A 20369-nucleotide genomic window follows, 5' to 3' on the forward strand; every position below is an offset into this window, starting at 1 on the left:
AGATTAAAAGGGACATGTAGGTTAAATTTTGCTCCTGGGTTTTACTTCTAGCGTAAACACCAAATTACTTTTGTCCTAAAGGATTTTATTGTTTAGGTACAGGAGACTAACAGTACACGCTAATCTATATCAACTTGATTTATAATCCATATTTGTGTGGCATTTATACGTGCAAAAGCACCCTCGTATTTATTGGTATTATATCATTCGATTCTTACTCAACTCAATGGAAGTGATTTTATTTGCCCCTTTAGAGATGGAGCAAATCAGGCTTCAGCTTTGTGACTTGCCTAAGGACAGTGAGTTAGAAAACTCAATGAATACATGACTCTGGAACCTGACTATCCTAATTCCAATTGCAGTGCTTATTCCCTGTCCTCCATTCCTGTGTGTAATGATGCAGTACATTGAAAAGACTGGAAGATGAGTTTTAGAATCAGTGCGAGAGGCAGGAATCAAATCCTATCTCTCCATGTGCCCCCCACAGGAAAGCTATTTGAGCTTCATTTGTGAATTAAGCTAAAAATAGTAACATCCCCCCACCAATGGACTTTGGAAAGGATTAAATGGAATAATACATGAAAAGCACATAGCAGAATATTCTATAAATGTCAGCTGTTGTTATATTATCATATAATCTACAAAGTATGTTTGGTTACACTGCTTGAAGCACTTTGTTGTTCAAAAACCGTTAATATATGTGAAAATCAAACCCTGAAAATTAATTTATTCTTAGCAGTAACATCATATGTCAGATGCCAAAGGAAAGCATTTCATGTACAAAAGACTTTAGTTTTAAGAGTTGGCATGATTTTTTAAAAAGCAGTTTTACTCACACATCACACAATCCATCCAAAGAGTACAATCGATGGCTGTCACAGAATTGTGCATTCATCACCACAATCAATCTGAGAACATCTTCATTGCTCCAAAAAGAAAAATCCCACCCCCTTATACCTCCCTAATATTAGCAATGGTGACTTAGTTACAACTGATGAAAGAATATTAACTATTAATCCATACTTTGCATTAGTTGTGTTTTCCCCATATACCTCCCTATTATTAACAGCTTGTAGTAGTAATGTAAATTCGTTCTAGTTCATGGGAGAAATTCTTACATATGTACTATTAACATCATCCACAAAAGGGTTCACAGTGTTATACAGTCCCAGGTTTTATCCTCCAGCTTTCCTTCTAGTGGCATACATTACCCTAAACTTCCCCTTTCAAACACAATGACACCTATATTTCAGCACCATTAATTACTTTCACAATAATGTGTCTCCATTGCCTCTGTCATTTTTCAAACATTTACAATCAAGCTTATTAAAAATTCTGCACAAATTAAGCACCAGTTCTCCAGCCTCTACCCTCATTCTATCTCATCGTGGTATGATTATTTTAAAAGAAGATTTATATTTTGCTTTCTATAGTTTCAAATGTATAGAAACTATAGTTTCTAGAGTTTCAAATTTTCTTAATGTTAATACCTTCTAAGTAGTTTGTGCCATATGAAATTACCATTTTTGAACGTAAAAATGGGTAATTAACGGCAATTTCATATGGTTCAACACCACAGATTAACAAATCTGGGGTTGATGAAAGGTTTGTCGTTGTTATTTTGTTTTGTTTTCGTTGCAATGGGGATTCCCAAGTTGACATTGAACTGAAAAGTATCTCAGTTTCAACTTAGGTCCATTCAAACAGGTAATGAGGGAGTGATGCCACACTCCCAAGAATTAAAAACAAAAGCATAAAACTTCCTCCCTCCATCCCAAACACAGGCATGAACACCCCAGCTCCCACGGAAATCCAGAGTGAAATTATGTCTCAATGCCTGCAAATTCCCAAGGAGGGCACCAAAAGGACTTGACAGTGAATGCACTGAGGAAATCGGCAGCTGTTGAAGTCACCTCCTGTGGTCTTGCCAAATGTTTGAAAGGGAATATGGTGTGTGTGTGTGTGTGTGTGTGTGTGTGTGTGTGTGTGTGTGTGTGTGTGTGTGTTTGGGGGTGGAGATGAGGGGAGCGTCATTTATATCTGCTCGGGTTGAGGGGCGTTGGGGAGTTCCTGGACGAGGAGGTCTGTGTCTGCGTGGCTCTGCAAGCCTCCAGGCGAGCGTCTGTGCGTGCTGCCTTCTTTCCCTCCCCGTGCCCGTGCCTTTGTGCCTCTGGGTGAACCTGTGTTTGTTTCTGGCCGCGTCTCTGTTGGACAGGGTGACTTTGTGCCTGTCTGCCTCTGTGCGCGCGCGCGCGCGCGAATGTGCACGTCGGTGCGCTGGACGGGTGTGTCTCGGTGTCTGTGGTTCCGTATAAGTCTGAGCATGTCTGTCAGGGAGCATTTGTGCCTGTATATGCGTGTCTCGGGGGGCGCCCTCACCTCTGTTCCCGCAGGTGCCCGTGCGCTGCCCAGTCCGCACAGGCGCCCGGGACCGACAGGTAACAGCCACACCAGAGCCCAAAGCGCCTGGCTTCGCCGGCGAGCACACCAGCCCCCGCTTTAGCCCCCTGGGACCCGCCCGGGGGAGCCGGGAGGGAGTGATGGGCCCGCCCGCCGGGGAGCAGCTGCGCCCCGCCCGCGCCAACGCCGGGAGCCCGCGAGCTGGGAGGTGGCGGGGGGGGGGGGGCTCGGGGGGGGACGGGGCGGGAACGCGAGGGCTGCCCGCGCGCCATTGGCGGAAAGTTGCCGCGCGTCACCGGGAGGGCAGGTCCCCTAAAGTCCAGTGCACATAACGGGCAGGGCGCACTCTGAGGCGGCTTCTCCAGAGCGCGGGGACGGGACTGACGGGGACGGCGAGCCCAGGGCACCCCACAAAGCTGAGTGTGCAGGACGCGCCCCCGCCAAACCCACCTCACGGCCGCTGAATGAGGCTTCCGGGCGTCCTCCGGTGGCCCGCAGCGCCCCGCCCGGGGTCCGCCCGCTGAGGCGCGGCCGGTGCGCCGGCAGTCAGTGCACTCACCTGCCAGCCTGCGCGCCATGGGGCAACCCGGGAACAACAGCGTCTTCTTGCTGGCGCCCAATGGAAGCCAAGAGCCGGACCACAACGTCACGCAGGAACGGGACGAGGCGTGGGTGGTGGGCATGGGCATCGTGATGTCCCTCATCGTCCTGGCCATCGTGTTTGGGAACGTGTTGGTCATCACAGCCATCGCCAGGTTCGAGCGTCTGCAGACGGTCACCAACTACTTCATCACCTCTCTGGCCTGTGCTGACCTGGTCATGGGCCTGGCGGTGGTGCCTTTCGGGGCCAGCCACATCCTCATGAAAATGTGGACATTTGGCAACTTCTGGTGCGAGTTTTGGACCTCCATCGATGTGTTGTGCGTCACGGCCAGCATTGAGACCCTGTGCGTGATTGCGGTGGACCGCTACTTCGCCATCACCTCACCGTTCAAGTACCAGAGCCTGCTGACCAAGAATAAGGCCCGGGTGGTCATCTTGATGGTGTGGATTGTGTCAGGCCTCACCTCCTTCCTGCCCATCCAGATGCACTGGTACCGGGCCACCCACCGGCAAGCCATCAACTGCTACGCCAAGGAGACCTGCTGTGACTTCTTCACGAACCAAGCCTACGCTATCGCCTCGTCCATTGTGTCCTTCTATTTGCCCTTGGTGGTCATGGTCTTTGTCTACTCCAGGGTCTTCCAAGTGGCCAAAAGGCAGCTCCAGAAGATTGACAAATCCGAAGGCCGCTTCCACGCCCAAAACCTCAGCCAGGTGGAGCAGGATGGGCGGAGTGGCCATGGACATCGCAGGGCCTCCAAGTTCTGCTTGAAGGAACACAAAGCCCTCAAGACTTTAGGTATCATCATGGGCACTTTTACCCTCTGCTGGCTGCCCTTCTTCATCGTCAACATTGTACATGTGATCCAGGACAACCTCATCCCCAAGGAAGTATACATCCTCCTGAACTGGGTGGGCTACGTCAATTCCGCTTTCAATCCCCTCATCTACTGCCGGAGCCCAGATTTCAGGATTGCCTTCCAGGAGCTTCTGTGCCTGCGTAGGGCTTCTCTGAAGGCCTGTGGGAATGGCTACTCCAACAGCTCCAACAGTAAGACTGACTACGCAGGGGAGCAGAGTGGATATAACCTGGGGCAAGAGAAAGAAAGCGAACTGCTGTGCGAGGTCCCCCCAGGCACAGCAGACTTTGGGAGCTGTCAAGGTACTGTGCCTAACGATAGCATTGATTCACAAGGGAGGAATTGTAGTACCAATGACTCACTGCTGTAATGCAGTTTTTCTACTTTTTAAAGGCCCCCCCCAAAAAAAAACACTAAAGAGACTATTTAACTTGAGTGTAATAAATTAGAATAAAATTGTATAGAGAGGTGCAGGAGGAAGGACATCCTTCTGCTTTTTTATTATTATTTTTTTAAACTGTAAAAAAAGAGAAAACATATTCGAGTGATTATTTGTTTCTTGTACAGTTGAGTTCCTCTTTGCATGGAACTTTTAAGTTTATGTCTAAAGGGCTTTCGTCCCAGAGGACCTGGATCTGCTATGTTTTGGCAACTTTTCCGTGTATCTACCTCATTGGCCAAGTATTAGGGGTGAAATATTGCTGCTGGTAATTTGTATCTGAAGGAGACTTTCCTTCCTGCACCCTTGGACTTGAGGATCTTGAGTATCTCGGACCTTTCAGCTGTGAACATGGACTCTCCCCGCTCCTTTTATTTGCTAAACGGGGTATTGTAGGCAGGGATTTGAGGGGCAGCTTCGGTTGTTTTCCTGAGCAAAGTCTAAAGTTTACAGTAAATAAATTGTTTGACCATGACTTCATTGCACCTGTTTCTCCAAAACCCCTTCACAGGAGTGTTATTTTCTCCCCCACTGGAAACCACAGGTAACTATTTGTCATAACTGTTCAGTGACTTAATGCAGAATGATGCAGACTTAATGCAGAATACAAAATGACATGTGCTGATTGCTTAACCCTTTCGTTTGCCTTTGAGTCTGCTGCTGCTGCAAATCTGTATCTCTCCTAGCACTCATGCCCCCAGATCAGTTCTGCATGCTTCTGGCATAACTGGGCTCGTCCTATAATTATTATTCTGTTCTGTTACATCAGAAACACTGAATCATAGACACAGAGTTATGAGTATATGTTTTGTCCCTCCACACCCCCCCACCACCCACCTTCCAGTTCTACTTGTTTAGAAACTGCCTGTATTTATATCTTTGCCGTATCTTATAGTGGAGATCTTTGTACTGCATCAGGACTTGGCATTTTAGGGATGAATAAGGGAGATGTTCTTGAGAAAAAGCTGCTCAAACATAGCCCCATAATTCCAAGAGAAAATAAAAGGGCATTGCTTATAGGTAGAAAAAGCTGAAAAATAGCTGATGAATATCTCATGACTTAGAAATAGGGTTTTAACCCCTTCCCTCCTTCTTTTCTTCTGTCCCCTTGTATAAACCAAGGTTTCTCAGTGCTGGCACTATGGGCACTTTGGGCCAGATAACTCTTTGTCTTCTTTGTGGTGAAGGTGGGGGTGGGGGAGGCTGCCCCATGCACCTTAGTATGTTTAACAGCATCCCTGGCCTTGACCCACTAGATGCCTTAGTCCTGATGACCAAAAAATGTCTCCAGACATTGCCAAATGTGAAATCTTCCCAGGTTGATACCACCAGTATAAACTTTTAAAACACAAACAGATTTTTAGATTCTGTCTATTGTACCACTTTATCTTGGGTGGTTTTTCCCGGTTCACCCAGTTAGTGCTAGGCCCTAGGCCAGTGAGTGGCTCTTTTCCACTATATCGTGCTGCCTTCTGAACTCACTTTCCAGCCCTGCTCCTGAGTGTGAGACACTAAGAAGGACTGTACAGAATCGTTTGGAAGGGTTTATCAGTGTAGGCAAGGGCTGTGGGCCGTTACTGCCTGTTTGTGGAGAGGTTATAGTACTGCTAAGAGGCACAGGAAAGAAAATCACAAAAGTAAACACCTTCCTACCCTCCACCCCCCGTGGCCTCACCCCCACCCCTTTCTATTTTTGCCTGTGTATCTGAGCCAGAGCTTGGCTCAGGTCAGATGGAGTGAATTGTCCTCCCTGGCAACACGAGGCCGCAGGATTCATTGCCATTTCACTCGTAATGAAGCTGACTCCATATCTCTCTTCCTTTCTGTCCCAGCCAAGGTCCCCAACCAGAAAAGCATCAGCCTTCTCTTTCTCGTTAGCTCGGTGACGGAGTGCCTGGATGAACGCTGAGCTCTCAGGAGAATGTCAGGCACCCACGTATTTGGAAGGCACCCGGAAATATTGGAGAGTTTGTGCCCCATTCAGCGCTTTCGCTTTTTCTCTCAGGGTTTTCATACCTATTATCACTTCTTCTCCTGCTCTGAGTCCTATTTTCCTCGTTGCTTCATCTCTAGCTGATTTCATACTCCCCATAGCCTCACAGGGTCTCAGACTTGGAAGCACCCGTAGACAGCATTTGACATCTGAGGAGACCGAATGACCCGCCCAAGGTAAGAAGTCAAGGATGTCCACTAAGCCAGGGCTAACACCAAACAACCTGTGGTTCCAGGAACCGTGTATTCTCCTGATCACATGGTGTTGTGGGATTCTCCTCTCACTCAGTCGGGGAAGTGTTTCCCTGGAAGCTGTAAAGCAACAAGTTCATTTCAGTGGTTGTTTTTTGTTTCTTTAGAGTCCTCAACTCAAAATTCAGGGAATAAACAACCTGAAATGGGGACAACAGAAAGAATTCTTCATTTTATTCAGCAAGAATCCACTAAGATATCCTCTGCATTTAGTGAAGCTAGGAGATCCTTTCATTCTTTATGTCATACCAGAACTGTCAAGCTACTCCAAGTAGAAGTTTTCCATTGTCTTGTTTCAAAAGAAGTTGCAGACTTTTCGGTCATCATTTGTAAGCTCCATGGACAATAAATATTAATAATGCCAGTGTTGTATATATACTCTTTTAGTTAATATAATTTCAGTTTAGTGAACATAATTTCAGGTTCCCAGCTAAAAGGGCAATTTGGCCATTTTTCTTGTCCTTTTAGGAATATTTTAAATAGAGCAACGTTGGTTTTAAGGCTCTTGACAAGCAAAAATGTTTTACGCATATGTCAACCCCTTGTTTTCTAGCTCCTTTTGTTTTGCTTTGCCTCTCTTTGGGAGCTTTTCTCCATTTCTCGCTGTCCCTCTGTTTGCTGGCAGGTTGGTTACATAAGGGTTGTGTTGGATTCATCATCATAAAGTTTTCTTTGCCTGGACAGCAAGTTCTTTGAGTCTGTCAAGTGAGAACCTTATCCCGAGATGCAAGCTGACAGGTGTGTGTACAGTGACAGGATAGGGTGGGTCTTCCAGCTGAAGTAATCATTGGGGGAAGTAATCTGGGGAGAAGAGGGGGCTGGGAATAGGAACTGTCTTTACAGAATGCTTAGAATGTTTCTGATGGAGAACCTACTGCCAAATGGAATTTAGACAAGAACCAGTCGGAAGGGGAAGGGGATAAGGGGGTGGGGAAGTATTCACGGTGCCCCTGTTGTGTGCAGCATGAGAAAATTATAGGCGTCTACCTCTGTCTTTTGGAGCATAATATTAACAGTAATAAACAGATAGTTTTCATGGAATGCTTACTAAATTTCAGGGACTGTGCTTGTCACCTTTGGGACATGATGTCACCTTCTCAACCTTATGACATAGGTAGCATGATTATCCCCATTTAACAAATGAGAAAGGTTAAGGAAATTGCCCAAAGCCACACAACCAGCTAGTTGCAGAGTCAGAACTGGAACCCAGGTCTGTGTGATTCCAGCGCCCACAGAGCCTAGCACACATGCAAACCAGGAAGCAGCACGAGGCGGTTTACCGTTTGTGCCAGAACAAGTGTCAGAACTGGAAATGCAATACCTTGTTGAGAGAAGAGGGAGATTGCAGTGGGTCAGGGCGGGGAGGAATGTTCCCTTGGAAGCATGTGACTGAGAGCAGGGTTGCTGGGGACGGGACAGGAAACCAATCACTGAAGGGCCTCGTTTGCCTGTCTGAATCTTTGCTTTGTCTCTTCCTCAGAGGGTCAGACCAAATTAAAAAGAGGATATGAACCTCAAGTGAGCACAGCAGGATAAAGCAGAAACGCAGCCTGCCTCACACCCTGGCCAACTAATTCAGGCTTCCAACGTTGGGAAGTTCTCCTTCTACGTTGAGCAGGTAGTTAGGCCTTCTGGGGAATTTGTCAGGCCTGGGTGGCATTAGAAGTGTGCTTTTCATTTTGAGCGAGCAACTCAAGAAAGGGAGATGATTTTCTGACAGCAGCGAGCAAGAAAGATTAATCAATTTTGAAGGAGCCTTTTCCTTGACAGTATAACGCCTACTACATTCAATTCTGTGCTGATCCCTACTTCACTCATAGTGCAAATATAATTTGAAGGAGGAATTTTTGAAATACCTGAGAGAACAAACTTCCGAAGCACTTTTGAGAACTTAGGAAATGCTGGGTGTCTTATGAATATTAAGTGGCAAGGTGAGGTGGACAGGGCGCTGGATTGGGGCTCACACAACTAGGATTCAACTATCAACTCAGTGTCTCTTTTTCTCACTCAGTGAAGTTGAGTGAGATGGTTTTTCTCAGTGGATTTCAGTTTGCTCATCTGTGAAATGATGAGGCCAGTGCTGCTGGTCTCTAAACTCCCCTGAGCTCTGAATTTGTATCACCCTGAATTTAGAGGCTAATTCACGACAGCAGCTTCTATTTCTAATTTGAGCTGATGGCATTTGTAATATAAATAATGATTGAATGTCCTGGGGTTGCTCAGTCTGAAGACTGGGAAGAAGGCCTATTTGGTACGTGATAACTGCCTCCAAATGGTTTAAGGAAAATCTGGGGAAAGGAGCACAGCCAGGTCTTTGTGAATCCCAGAGGGCAAACAGAAGCTTACAGGGAGACAGTTTCCAGCTCAGGTGTTGGGAGGCTTTTCTAATAGTGGACTAGGTTATCTTTCAGAATAGTGAACCTCCTGTCATTGGAAGCATTCAAGAGCAGCTGAAAAGAATGTCTATGTGGGATGACATGCAGGAGCTTACTGCACTAAGCAGAAGGAAACAGGACAAGTCTTCTTCCAAAACTGTGATTCTATAGACTTGAATGTCCTTAAAAAGTATTCAGACTGTTCCCTAATCCCAGCTGGCCTTCTCCCCAATTCCTCTGGATTTCAGAGGTTTCACTGCCTTCCCAAATGGGAAACCTCCCAGGGAAATCAGGATTTCAACAGTCCTTGGTCGTGAGGGGATATCCAGAAATAGAGCAATAAGGTTAAGCAGTTTTCCAAACTATTAGAACTTTTCATCAGCTGCTCTTCCCATGCCTTTTGCAAATGACCTACTAACTCCCAGAGAGAGAATAATGAGAGCTGCAAAGTCCTCTCTGCAAAGGCTATTACATCCTTCTCCACCCTTGAATTCACTGCACTTCCTGTGGTCTTTCCGTCACCCTCAGGAGGCGGGAAGGAAGGGAGGCAGGTCTCTGGCCAGCACGGAGCAATTTGGAGCCCTCTGGCTGGAAAGCCTGTAGACCTGGGATCTGTCTTACCCTGGCAACTATCGGCTGGTCATCTCAGGCAGGTCACTTTCCTCTTCCGGACTTCAGTTCCATCGTTGCTAAAGAGAGAGAATCTGGTTTATGTGAGTCCCAAGTTTTCTTCTTTATCCAAAATTCTGTAGGATTTCAGGATGTCTTTAGTGCTGCACTTCTGGCTACAATGCTTTCATTTTAAACACATTATTTTCCTTGTTAAAAAGGTGATATGCATTATAGAACATTGGAAAATATAGCATAAAAAGAGATCATTCACATATAGCATTGCCATCATGATGTAACCATTGTTAAATTTGATGCATCTGCTTCCAGTTTTTGTTCGAAGCATGGCTATCCAAATATGTATACATGTATTTTATAAAAATGGAATTAGATTATTCATCCTACTTTGGGCCCACTGATGCTGCTTTCACAAATGCCTTTTGAATATATTTTATGCATGATATGATCCAAATATCATAATTCCTTCTGGTTTATTGATCTGACAATATAGAAGGGTTCAGAAGTTCTCAAATTTTAAGGTGCAAAAGAATCACCAAACCTAGAGAGTCTGATTGGTAGAACTGGGATGGGACTCGGGAATCTGCATTGTAGCAACTTGCTTCAGGTATTTGCAACCCAAGTGGTCCATGCACTACTTTTTAAGGAGCACAGTTATAGAGACATGAACTTTGTAAATTCAACAGAATGGGCCCCCTTGCTAGTAGATGAGGAGAAGCTTTTTACACCTGTCTTTCTGAGAGTGTGCTTTCTGCACCTGGGTTCTAAACGACTTTCAAAACCGGGGAAACTAACCACTAAACTCCTAAGCCAGGTTCCTTCTGCATTATGAAATGCCTCCAACCAAGCCTTGTTGATTTGTATTAAAATAAGTATATTCGAGTCATATAATGACCAGTACCTGCTCTTTCAAACGTGCAACCGTAGGTCTCTATTCTGACAGCGCTTCTCTCGTGGTCATAGTACTGCCTACCAGTTCTTTTAGTTCAGCCTAAAAGAACTGAAGATCAAACTCAACGACATAATATTGCCAGCCCTAGAAATCTCTTTTTGTAGAATTAGGGAAGAATTAGTGGCATCAGTTTAGGTTTGAGTTTGTTGCAAATATTTTATTTTACTAGAAGCCAGGCATTGTTTTGGCAATTTTCATGCATGATCTCATTTAACACTCACAACAGCCCTGTGAAATAGGCACTATTACGCTTGTCCTTGTTTTATAAATAAAGGGAGGCTCAAAGAGATTAACTAGGTTGCCCAAATTCACACAGACCATTAGAGTGGCCCAGGCATTCCAGGCCGGAATCCTGGTGCTTAGCTACTAGGATAAGCTGCCCATCTTCCCTTGTTTGGAACCAGGTAGGAGAGGAGGAGGGAGAAGATTATGAAAGGAAATGTTTAATGCATGCATTCATTTTATTCCCCACGGATTCTTTTCAGAGAGCCCTGACTAATTTCTGACCCTTGGAACTAAGGGTCAGCCCCGTGCTACATCTAGGCAGGTTGTGACCAAATATAAACTAGAAAGCCAGATTGCACTCAGAGTCGGCAACACACTGTCTCTCAGCTTTATACAGCAGGGTTTGAGTGAGCTTCCCCTGCCTTGGGGGAGGGCAGGGGAAGGTGCCTGGAAATAGCACATTGGTTTGTACTGAGTCAAATGACCACTTTCAGGTCAGGAAGCCCTTGACAACTGGAAAGGGGGTGGTCAGCTCTTTTCTCTGTCCAGGGCCATGTAAGCAATCAGGTGTTTCAAATCTTAGAATATCAGGGCAGGATGGACCCAGAGAGCACCCATCGCCTCCCTATTGCAGGGTCCAAGAAACCAAGGCTCTGAGAGGGTTGGGTCACCCAGCAAGGTAGTCCAGAGGCCAAGAGAGTGCACGCTCCCCTGGCTTGTTTTATTTATTTATTTTTCCAAAGCTGTAAGGGAAGGCTGGGGTTTCTGAATGTGTTCATATACCCGGAAAGAGAAAACAGTTTTAAAAATCACTGTGGCAACCTCCATGACAAAGCAAAATCTGAGTCAGAGGGAACCCCCACTTTCTTTTTGACTACACCATATTGGTTTTGCAGCTGAAGGCCTTGTGCCCAAAGCCACAACCTCCTTTGGGGTTTTTCCTTCATTGTTCCAATTCTCCCTTTATTCTACTGCCTAGTTTTTCTCATTCTAGAAATCCCTTAAGAGTGTGTCTAAATGTGCAGACTATCCTGACAACCCCGTTAATGGTTGCTTTTTTAAAAATTTTATTATTTTGAGAGGGTGCTCAGAGTTCTCATGGTATGTGTTGCAACAGTAAGCCGATCTGTTCGCAAACATTCAGGCTTCCTTTCTTGTTTCATTATCCATAGTGGCTCTATAAAACCAGGTGCTCACCTAGCACTCCCAGCCTAAAAGAACTGAAGATCAAACTCAAGGACACGAGATTGCCAGCCCTAGAAATCTCCTTTTATAGAATTAGGGAAGAGTTAGTGGCATCAATTAAGGTCTGAGTTTCTTGCAATTGTTTTATTACAATAGGTCCCACACTTTACTGAGGACAAAAATTATTTGGGAAACTTCTAAGAAAATGCACATTCCCATCCTTTGTCCCCAAGATTCTAATCTAACATGACTGTGGTTTGGGTCCAGAAATCTGCATTTTTGCCACAACTTCCCAGGCAGTCCAAAGATCACAATTCAAAGACCCAGAGATTGCATCTCCCTATCCTTCCTACGTAAGAGCACAACATGTGACAATGTACAGAGTGGTCACACGTAGCTGCAGGCACTCCTACAAATGATAATTCTGTCAAGTAAATAGAATCCCACATTTTCTGTGTTACCAAATATAACAGTATAGATGAAAACAATTTATAAATGACCAAGCGTTCTTGTAAGAGAAGAAAGTGCTAATATGGTGCCTTGGGCTATTACATATATCATTAGAAATGTATTTTGTGACAACATGGCATCTACACAGTTATACCCCCCCCCCAATAGCATCACTGTCACTTAGTCCCACACTGGCTGCATTTAGAGGGGGACATAGCACAGGAAGGAAAAGGGATTTTACTGCAGGGCTAGACTCCCGTTCCAGCACTCCTTCCTCCACACTGCCTGTCCATGTTCATGCTACAGGTTGTATGCGCTGATCTGCCTAATGTACACAAATCCTCCTGCTTAGATATCTGAGCAGAGCACCCGCCCAACTACAGAGAAGAGTATGATTCATGCATATATATACATACGCCTCCACAGATGCACATACCCAAATAAATACACACACATAGATTTTTACATTGATGCCTATACTCACGTTGTTAGACGTGTATTTTCACATAGGTATATACACGTATCTACGTTCTTTTTTGGAGACTCTCGTATGAATAGGTGCACACACAGAAGAACAGATGTACTCAGACCTAAACATTCTCTCCTAGAGGTATGCACACAGAAGGATTCCTAAGCACACTTTTGTGTGCTCCAGATTAACAAGCATCCCACACCATGTAATAATCATGGTCGCACTGACATCTAATCATGCACAGGGTCACATGCAGAGTCCTCTTCCTATGTAAGCCTAGACACATGTGATTCAATGCAGTTTATTGGATTCTTATTATATGAAAGGGACTGTTATGTGCTGAAGATTAAGGGGTGAACAGAAAAGGTTTATCTTTGCCCTTACTGACTTTATACATAATGGGTGATAAAAAAATTTTTTAATGCATGCAAAATTGCATCTGGGGAGGTATTGTGAAGGAGATACAGGGTCTTTTAAAGGAATATGACCAATTCTGGCAGAGCAGCTAAAACTTCCTGTGCTGGTTTGAAAGGAAGTATTCCCCCTAAGAAAAGCCATGTTTTAATATAAATCTCATTTCTTAAAGGTAGAATAATCCCTATTCAATACTGTATATTTGAAACTGTAATGAGATCATCTCCCTGGTTGATGTGATTTAGTTAAGAATGGTTGTTAAACTGGATTAGGGGATGACATGTCTCCACCCATTTGAGTGGGTCTTGATTAGTTTCTGAAGTCCTATAAAAGAGGAAACATTTTGGAGATTCAGAGAGATTCAGAGAGAGCAGAGAATGCTGCAGCACCACGAAACAGAGAGTCCACCAACCAGTGACCGTTGGAGATAAAGAAGGAAGACGCCTCCCGGGGAACTTCATGAAATAGGAAGCCAGGAGAGAAAGCTAGCAGATGATGCCGTGTTCGCCATGTGCCCTTCCAGCTGAGAGAGAGAAGCCCTGACTGTGTTCGCCATGTGCCATCTCACTTGAGAGTGAAACCCTAAACTTCATCGGCCTTCTTGAACCAAGGTACCTTTCCCTGGATGACTTTGATTGGACATTTCTATAGACTTGTTGTAATTGGGACATTTTCTCGGCCTTAGAACTGTAAACTAGCAACTCATTAAATTCCCCTTTTTAAAAGCCATACCGTTTCTGGTATATTGCATTCCAGCAGCTAGCAAACTAGAACACTCCCCAAAGGAAATAAGGCTTCAGCTTCCAGCTGAAGGATAATTAGATAATTTCTAGAAAGAGAGGGGGTAAGAACATGCTACTCAGCTAAAACAGCATATGCAAAGGTCCTGGGGCATAAGGAAACCTTGTGCATAGTAAGGACTTGAGTGAAGACCAGTGAGGCTGCTATGCAGTGACAGAGGGTAGAGCAGGGTGCAAGATGAGCCTGCAGGTGGCAGGAAGAAGCCACACCATGGAGGGTTCTTAGGCCAATTTAAGGATTTGGGTCTTTATCCTAAGAGCATTTAGATGCCAGTGATGTTTTGGCAGTAGAGGTCATAATTGTATTTTGAGAAAAACTCTCTGATCTATGCCTACTCATACAAAAGTGTTCTCCCATAGATAAGCATGTACACACGTAAGTTCACATGTACACTTCTGTGTGTTTTCTTAAAGGTATGCATTTACATAAAAGTATTCACTAGCAAACTCTGCCTCTCAGAACTCACCCCTATGCATTTATGTGCCCAGTGTATCTAAATCCAGCGGGCGTTGGGAGGCTGGGAGACACCTTCCTTGTTGGGTGGCATCAAGCCTAAGCCAATCCTTGGGACTAAGACCAGGGAAGGGGTATATTGGACTGAATCCACTGTCTTGGAGCTTGCTCTGGGCTATGATGCTTGGCCTCATGCATACGATTATAGCCAGCAAGGCTGTTCCTCCTCCTTGGCTCTGAGCATCCAGTGACTAGGTGGGATTTCTTCCAGAACAGGATCATTGACTATTCTTGGCCCAGGCAAGGAGGGGAGGATGGGCAGACTGTGTTGCATAAAGATTGCCTTGTACCCTCTCAGAGTTGTAAGCAGAGGCTCTGTCCAGCTTGGAGCTGAGAGGATTCTTTGCATAGAGTCACCAGTAATAGAGAGAAATAAATACAGGCAAAGATGGTAAACCAGAGGTCTGCAGGGCCTGGTGGGGACTGTGGTGGGACTAGAAGTCATTATTATTTACCAGAAGCAACCACTGCAGGCATCACGGCACTGGAGGAAGAAACAGATGAAACCCAGTGGGAAGGCCTTTTCAGGGCAAGGTGTCCAGGCTCCTTATTGCCTTGGCACAGTAAATACATGTGCAAACATATTTGCATGTTATCGAATTTTCCTTGAGTGGGTGCAGCACCTCACAATAGAGGAAGTATCAAGTAATTTTTCAGCCACAACACCACCCTGCCTTATTTTCTCTGGTGAAATAAAATTTCACGTATATACGTTCTGCTCCTGTTTACCAGCAAAGCCAGCAAGGGCCTCGGCTGGAGCCAGCTGACAGGCCCCCGGGAGAGCAATAGAAGCATTCACTTAGAATTAAAAGCTCACCTAGAGGCCTAAATCTTCTGGCCATAAAGATGTTTCCAAGTGATTTTCCGATATTCTAAAGATTCCTACCCACAGAGATTTTATGTTTTCTAATATGAGCTCAGAAAAGGCTTTCTGCCATAATTAAAAGGAATTATATAAAGTAATTTGAATTTTGCTGAAGGTTTTGTAGGGGCAATCAATCCTTCTTTTCTCCCAGCCAGGTGCTTTTCTGCGCTATCCTGACAGCAAGCTACCAGATCTACGAAGCGGCAGATCTATGACCAAACAGTCAATCAGATGGTCTCGGCATTTGGCACTTTATAAAAGACCTTGACATGTGTCATTGTTTCTCATCCTCACAGCAACCCTGAGGACAGTCTGATTGTCCCCATTTCACAGTGGCAAATGACTTGCCCATGGGCATGGAGCTAACACAAGGCAGGATTGGGACTTGAATTTCATTCTCAAACGCAGAAAACAACACAAATTCTATTATACTATGCGACCCTCCTGGGACTTGGGACTCTTTTCGCTGTATTTCTTTGCCTTCTGCTGTATTTTATCTTAAAACATCAGAGTTTAAACTCCCCAGCGCTAAAGCCACAGCTGCCAAGCCACTGATAAGTGATTGCCTGTGCCAGAGGCAGTCTCCAAAATGCTTTAAATGGTGACAAACCCCAAGCCTGGGTGAGCTGATGTTGGGGATGGGCAGTGGCAAGCTCTGTCAACTGTGGCTTGGAGCAGAGGCTCTGAGCCTTTGGTGGCCTTGGTGCCAGTTGTCACACACCACCACCAAACCAGGGCCAAGAGATCCTGTGTCTCGCTTCCCTGCCTTCCCTTCTGGTAGCTTGAGGCTCTTCCGAGGCTGTCCTTGCTCACTTTGACTAATTCCTGTTGGATCAGGACGTTTCTGTGGGAAGACCTGGTGCAATTCGCCCCAAACCCACACCCATTGGAGGCAGCCCAGCCTGCTTTTTAGGGCCAAGTTCCACACCTTGGTAAAAATTGCAGGCTCCAGGAAGTATTTCAACTTCTTAAAAACGGTTTGTGTTTGGTTGGAATGTTTTATTTTAGTCATAGCAATTAGATGTTCTTGTTTTGCACATGCATCCTCCAATAGAATTGCCTTCAGCACAGGTGAACATGTATAATAGGTCTGGGAAAACTTGGAGTGGATGACATACCCAACAATGAGGAAAGCTTCCCTTGGCAATCTCGTCTCCTCTGAGTGTCAGCTTATCTGGTTCACTTAGCTTACCATGAGTACGTGGTACCAAGGCAGACATGGTCGCTGCCTTTGAGTTTCTTAAACAGTCTGATAGGAAAGACAGATAATGAAAAGGAAATTGCAAACAGAATTTGAATCTATTTGACTAGTACTGATGCTCAGAGAAATGGAAATATACTTGTGAGCAGAGGTTGGTAATTGGCTTCTGGAAATGGTCAGTAGATTCAGAAAGAGATCAGATAGCTATCAATCTCAGACTGGCGTCTAATCATTCATTTAAAAAAAAGAAAAAAATGTCTGTTCCCTGAACAAAGCATCTGAAGGAGAAGTACGGTGAAGGTAGCTCCAGAGGTTATAAATTGTCCCAGTTTCGTTCCACCTCTGGAATATTGTATCCAGTTCTGACAACCATAGTTTTCAAGGGAAAGGGAACATTGAGGACACAACTAGGGTTACCCGATTTAGCAGATAAAAATACAGGCTATCCAGTTATTTGAGTTTCAGATAAACAATGACTATATTTTAGAATAAATATATCCCATGCAATGGCTTGGATGTTCTTACACAAAAACAGTGTTCGTTATTTCTCTGAAACCCACACTAAACTGGGCCTTTTGTGTTTTAATCTGCTAATCCTCACAGAGAACAAATGTTAAGAGAGTGAGAAACCTCAACACTGAGCCTCAGTTAGGAATCGTTGAGGAGCCTGACTCTCTAGCTTGAAGACCATGATGGTAAGAGTTCAGATTTGTGAAGGGAAGCATTTTCCAAACTGTACTTTTAAGAGTTTATATGGAGAAGAGAAAAAAAAGGTACTCTGGAAGAGAAAAATAGTTCTGAGGTCAAATGTTGGGGAAACTGCACATAGACTACAGTAACATAGTAAAAATTCTGAGAAACCCTGCAATAAACAAACCCAGTTGGCCTGGTTTAACCTGACATATCCAAAGAGCCTCCTTTTGCTATTTATGGGTTTTCGTTTGTTTGTTTTGGTATATTTGAGTCACACAGGACACCTATTGACATCATGCAAGCTTACTATTCTGCTCAACACACTTTGGGGAACACTGGTATAAAAAGGGAAGTTGTCTTCAAATATTCAGTGTTGCTGGGTAGGGAGGAAGTGGACTCGGTCTTTGTTAACCGAAGGGCAGATTTGGAGCCGATGCTCAGACATCCAGGAGGCAAATTGTTGGCCCAACATGAAGACTAGAACTTTCTAACAATTAAAATATTCTGAAAGGTAGTGAGCTCTCTGTTCCTAGAGATAGTAACACAGAAATGGAATGCCATTAGGGACACTAGAGGAAATTCTTGCTCTGGGTAGGAAGTTCTCAGAGTCTGCTGTAAAAATCATGTCCACATAAAACATGGAAGGGGCCTGCACCAGCTAATGTTCATTACAATTTTGTCCCATGTTCTGTATCCTTTCTGAAGTCTAAGTTCGTCCCTCCTTTATCCCTCTTTGATATGTTCCTTTCGCATCTATGGCCAAACATGTGTCTTTTAAACTCCTCAAGGCGATAAGTCTTCAAACCTTAATGACCTTTGCCCTTATCTGTCCTCTTCGTGGCCAACCCCAGCTACCTTTGATCTTGCCCTTCGGTGACCCACCCTGAGCCTCTGAGGGAGATGCCTATAGACCTCGCATGGAATCTAGAGCCTGCAGCTGAACCTGGAGACCAACAGAGGGATCCAGGGAAACCTTCATCCCGCACGCCTGCAGGGCTGTGGGGACCGCCCCACGCGATGTCTGCACTTGGGCGTATGTCAACCCTTACCTCAGGTTCACAGCATAATGGATACCAATAGTAGGTTCCCTCCCAACCCTGCCCTTTCCTGAGTCTAACCCTGGAGAATCACTTTGCTTCTCTGAGCTCTTTTTCCCTCTGATGAGAAAATGGGGAGGATGATATCCACTTCATAGTATTATGAAAATTAAAAGATACGAAAAGTGATAGGATATCTGAGATATGCTATAAAGTAATCTGGTGCTGGAGGCATGGAGGTAAAGATATCAATGAAACAAGATTACCTATGAGTTGATAATTATATAAACTGAATCTGGGGTACATGGCTTATTTTTATTCTATTATCTCCAATTTTCAACGTATTGGAAATTTTCCATAATAAAAAAATTTTCAAAAAGAAAAGATGAAAAGTACATAAAGGACCCAGCAGAGTGCCCAGGACATAGTGAACATTCAGCAAATGTTTATTTAATGGGTGACTGATTGTGATTTTACCATTATTGTAACAAACGTCCAACGAAGTTAAAAGACTTCTTTAGAAATTCATTAATCAGTGTGCCAAGATTCCAGGCTGCAGCCAATGAAATAAGCGGGAAATTGTCTCCATCTCTAACACACCTTCCTTTTGAAAAGAGGTGCTTGAGGCATGCGTTTTCTTTCCTGTAGTCTAGAAAGAGCACTGAACTTGGAAGCAGTTGCCTGGGTTTGTCGCTAAAGTAACGGTGTCCTCCTCCTTTCTGAACTCCAGTCCTCATCTGTAAAATAAAGGGTTGAACAAGGGTCGCTTCCAGTTTCAGTGAGCTGTGCTTTTCGATTGGGGTGGTGAATGCAGATATTTAAATAATGCTGCTTAAGGAAAGAAAGACCTCACGCCCCTAAATGTAGGTGTGCAGGCGTATGTGTATGAGGGGACGCCCAGCACACAGTGTGCTTTGAGATCACATTGCCCCCTTGTTCTCTGTGCCTGTCTGCAAATTTGGCAAACATTTAGACCCTGAAATATTTGCACAGAAGAGAGATGGGCTCTAACCTCAGGACTGGGAGAGCTCGGTTAGAGTCCTGATACTGATTCTATACACAGAGCTCTGTTTTTTGTATCTCCAGGGGGTGACATCCACTTGCCGCTGCTTCCCCATCCTTCTTTCAAGTGAGGGGTTCAGTTCCAGGATCTCGATGGGACAGATCTCCGAGTCTCTTGGGAAAGTGTCTCTGATCTATTTTCGCTTGGCTTTCCACACAAGTCATCATCTGGCTGACTAAAGCTTTGCTTATTTCTTTTGTTTGATCTGCTCTGGTTTCATAACACAAACTCTAAAGCCAATTTTAGTCCTTCGTGGATTATGGGAGTGTCAAAATGAAGGTATTGGAGCATTTGTCCCGGTTTCTGCCCAGGGTACTTGTCTCTCCCCCAGCACTCCCCCAGCCCTGCGCCGCCCCACCCGTGGCGCTCCTTTCCATTTTGGCACAGGCACAACCCCTCCCCCTCCCGATATGACACGCTAAGTGGAGTCTGGTTTCCACATTAACTGACAGAGGCCCTGAAGTCAGAAATCCTTGATACATGAGTCACTTTGTCTGTTTGTGCCTCATTTCCCCCCCCCAACTATATAAATAGGCGGGGTCTCACACTTACTGGTCTCCCAGTGTTTGAGGGCCCCTTGTAGAGGTGGTTTGAGGCAGATAATGTTCCTTCCCCCAGTGGCAAGTCTCTGCCTTGGGCTCTCTCCGTGGGGGTTCTCGAATGTTATGGGCCAGAAGGGCTGCTCTAATGAAACCACCCCCAGGTCTCTCCAACTCCCTGCTTCCCATCTCGGCCCCCTGCAGACCCCCTTCCTTATGCCAGAGTGAACACTCTAAAACCTGGAAGTCAGCCTTGCTAAAACACCTTCTCTGGCTCCCCATTATCCTCAGGATAGGGTCCTCAGTAGGTGAGTGTGCAAAGAATTGTAATAGCTCAGTGTGTGTTATTTCACCAAGAAGTAATAACACACTGGTATTGTTATTGGCCCCCGTGTTTAGGAAGCCTACACG

The 20369-nt window shown here is 45.0% G+C and overlaps 1 protein-coding gene across 1 annotated transcript; it reads left to right on the plus strand.

Annotated features, from left to right (window-relative positions):
- Window positions 1–2757: 2757 nt before the first annotated feature.
- On the plus strand, window positions 2758–19799 carry ADRB2 (adrenoceptor beta 2). The gene has a single exon (XM_077137366.1). The coding sequence runs from the start codon at window positions 2977–2979 to the stop codon at window positions 4231–4233; it is 1257 nt and encodes a 418-aa protein (XP_076993481.1). The 5' UTR covers window positions 2758–2976; the 3' UTR covers window positions 4234–19799.
- Window positions 19800–20369: the final 570 nt, after the last annotated feature.

The sequence above is a fragment of the Tamandua tetradactyla genome, chromosome 20 (assembly GCF_023851605.1).
Source record: "Tamandua tetradactyla isolate mTamTet1 chromosome 20, mTamTet1.pri, whole genome shotgun sequence".
Taxonomy (NCBI): domain Eukaryota; kingdom Metazoa; phylum Chordata; class Mammalia; order Pilosa; family Myrmecophagidae; genus Tamandua; species Tamandua tetradactyla.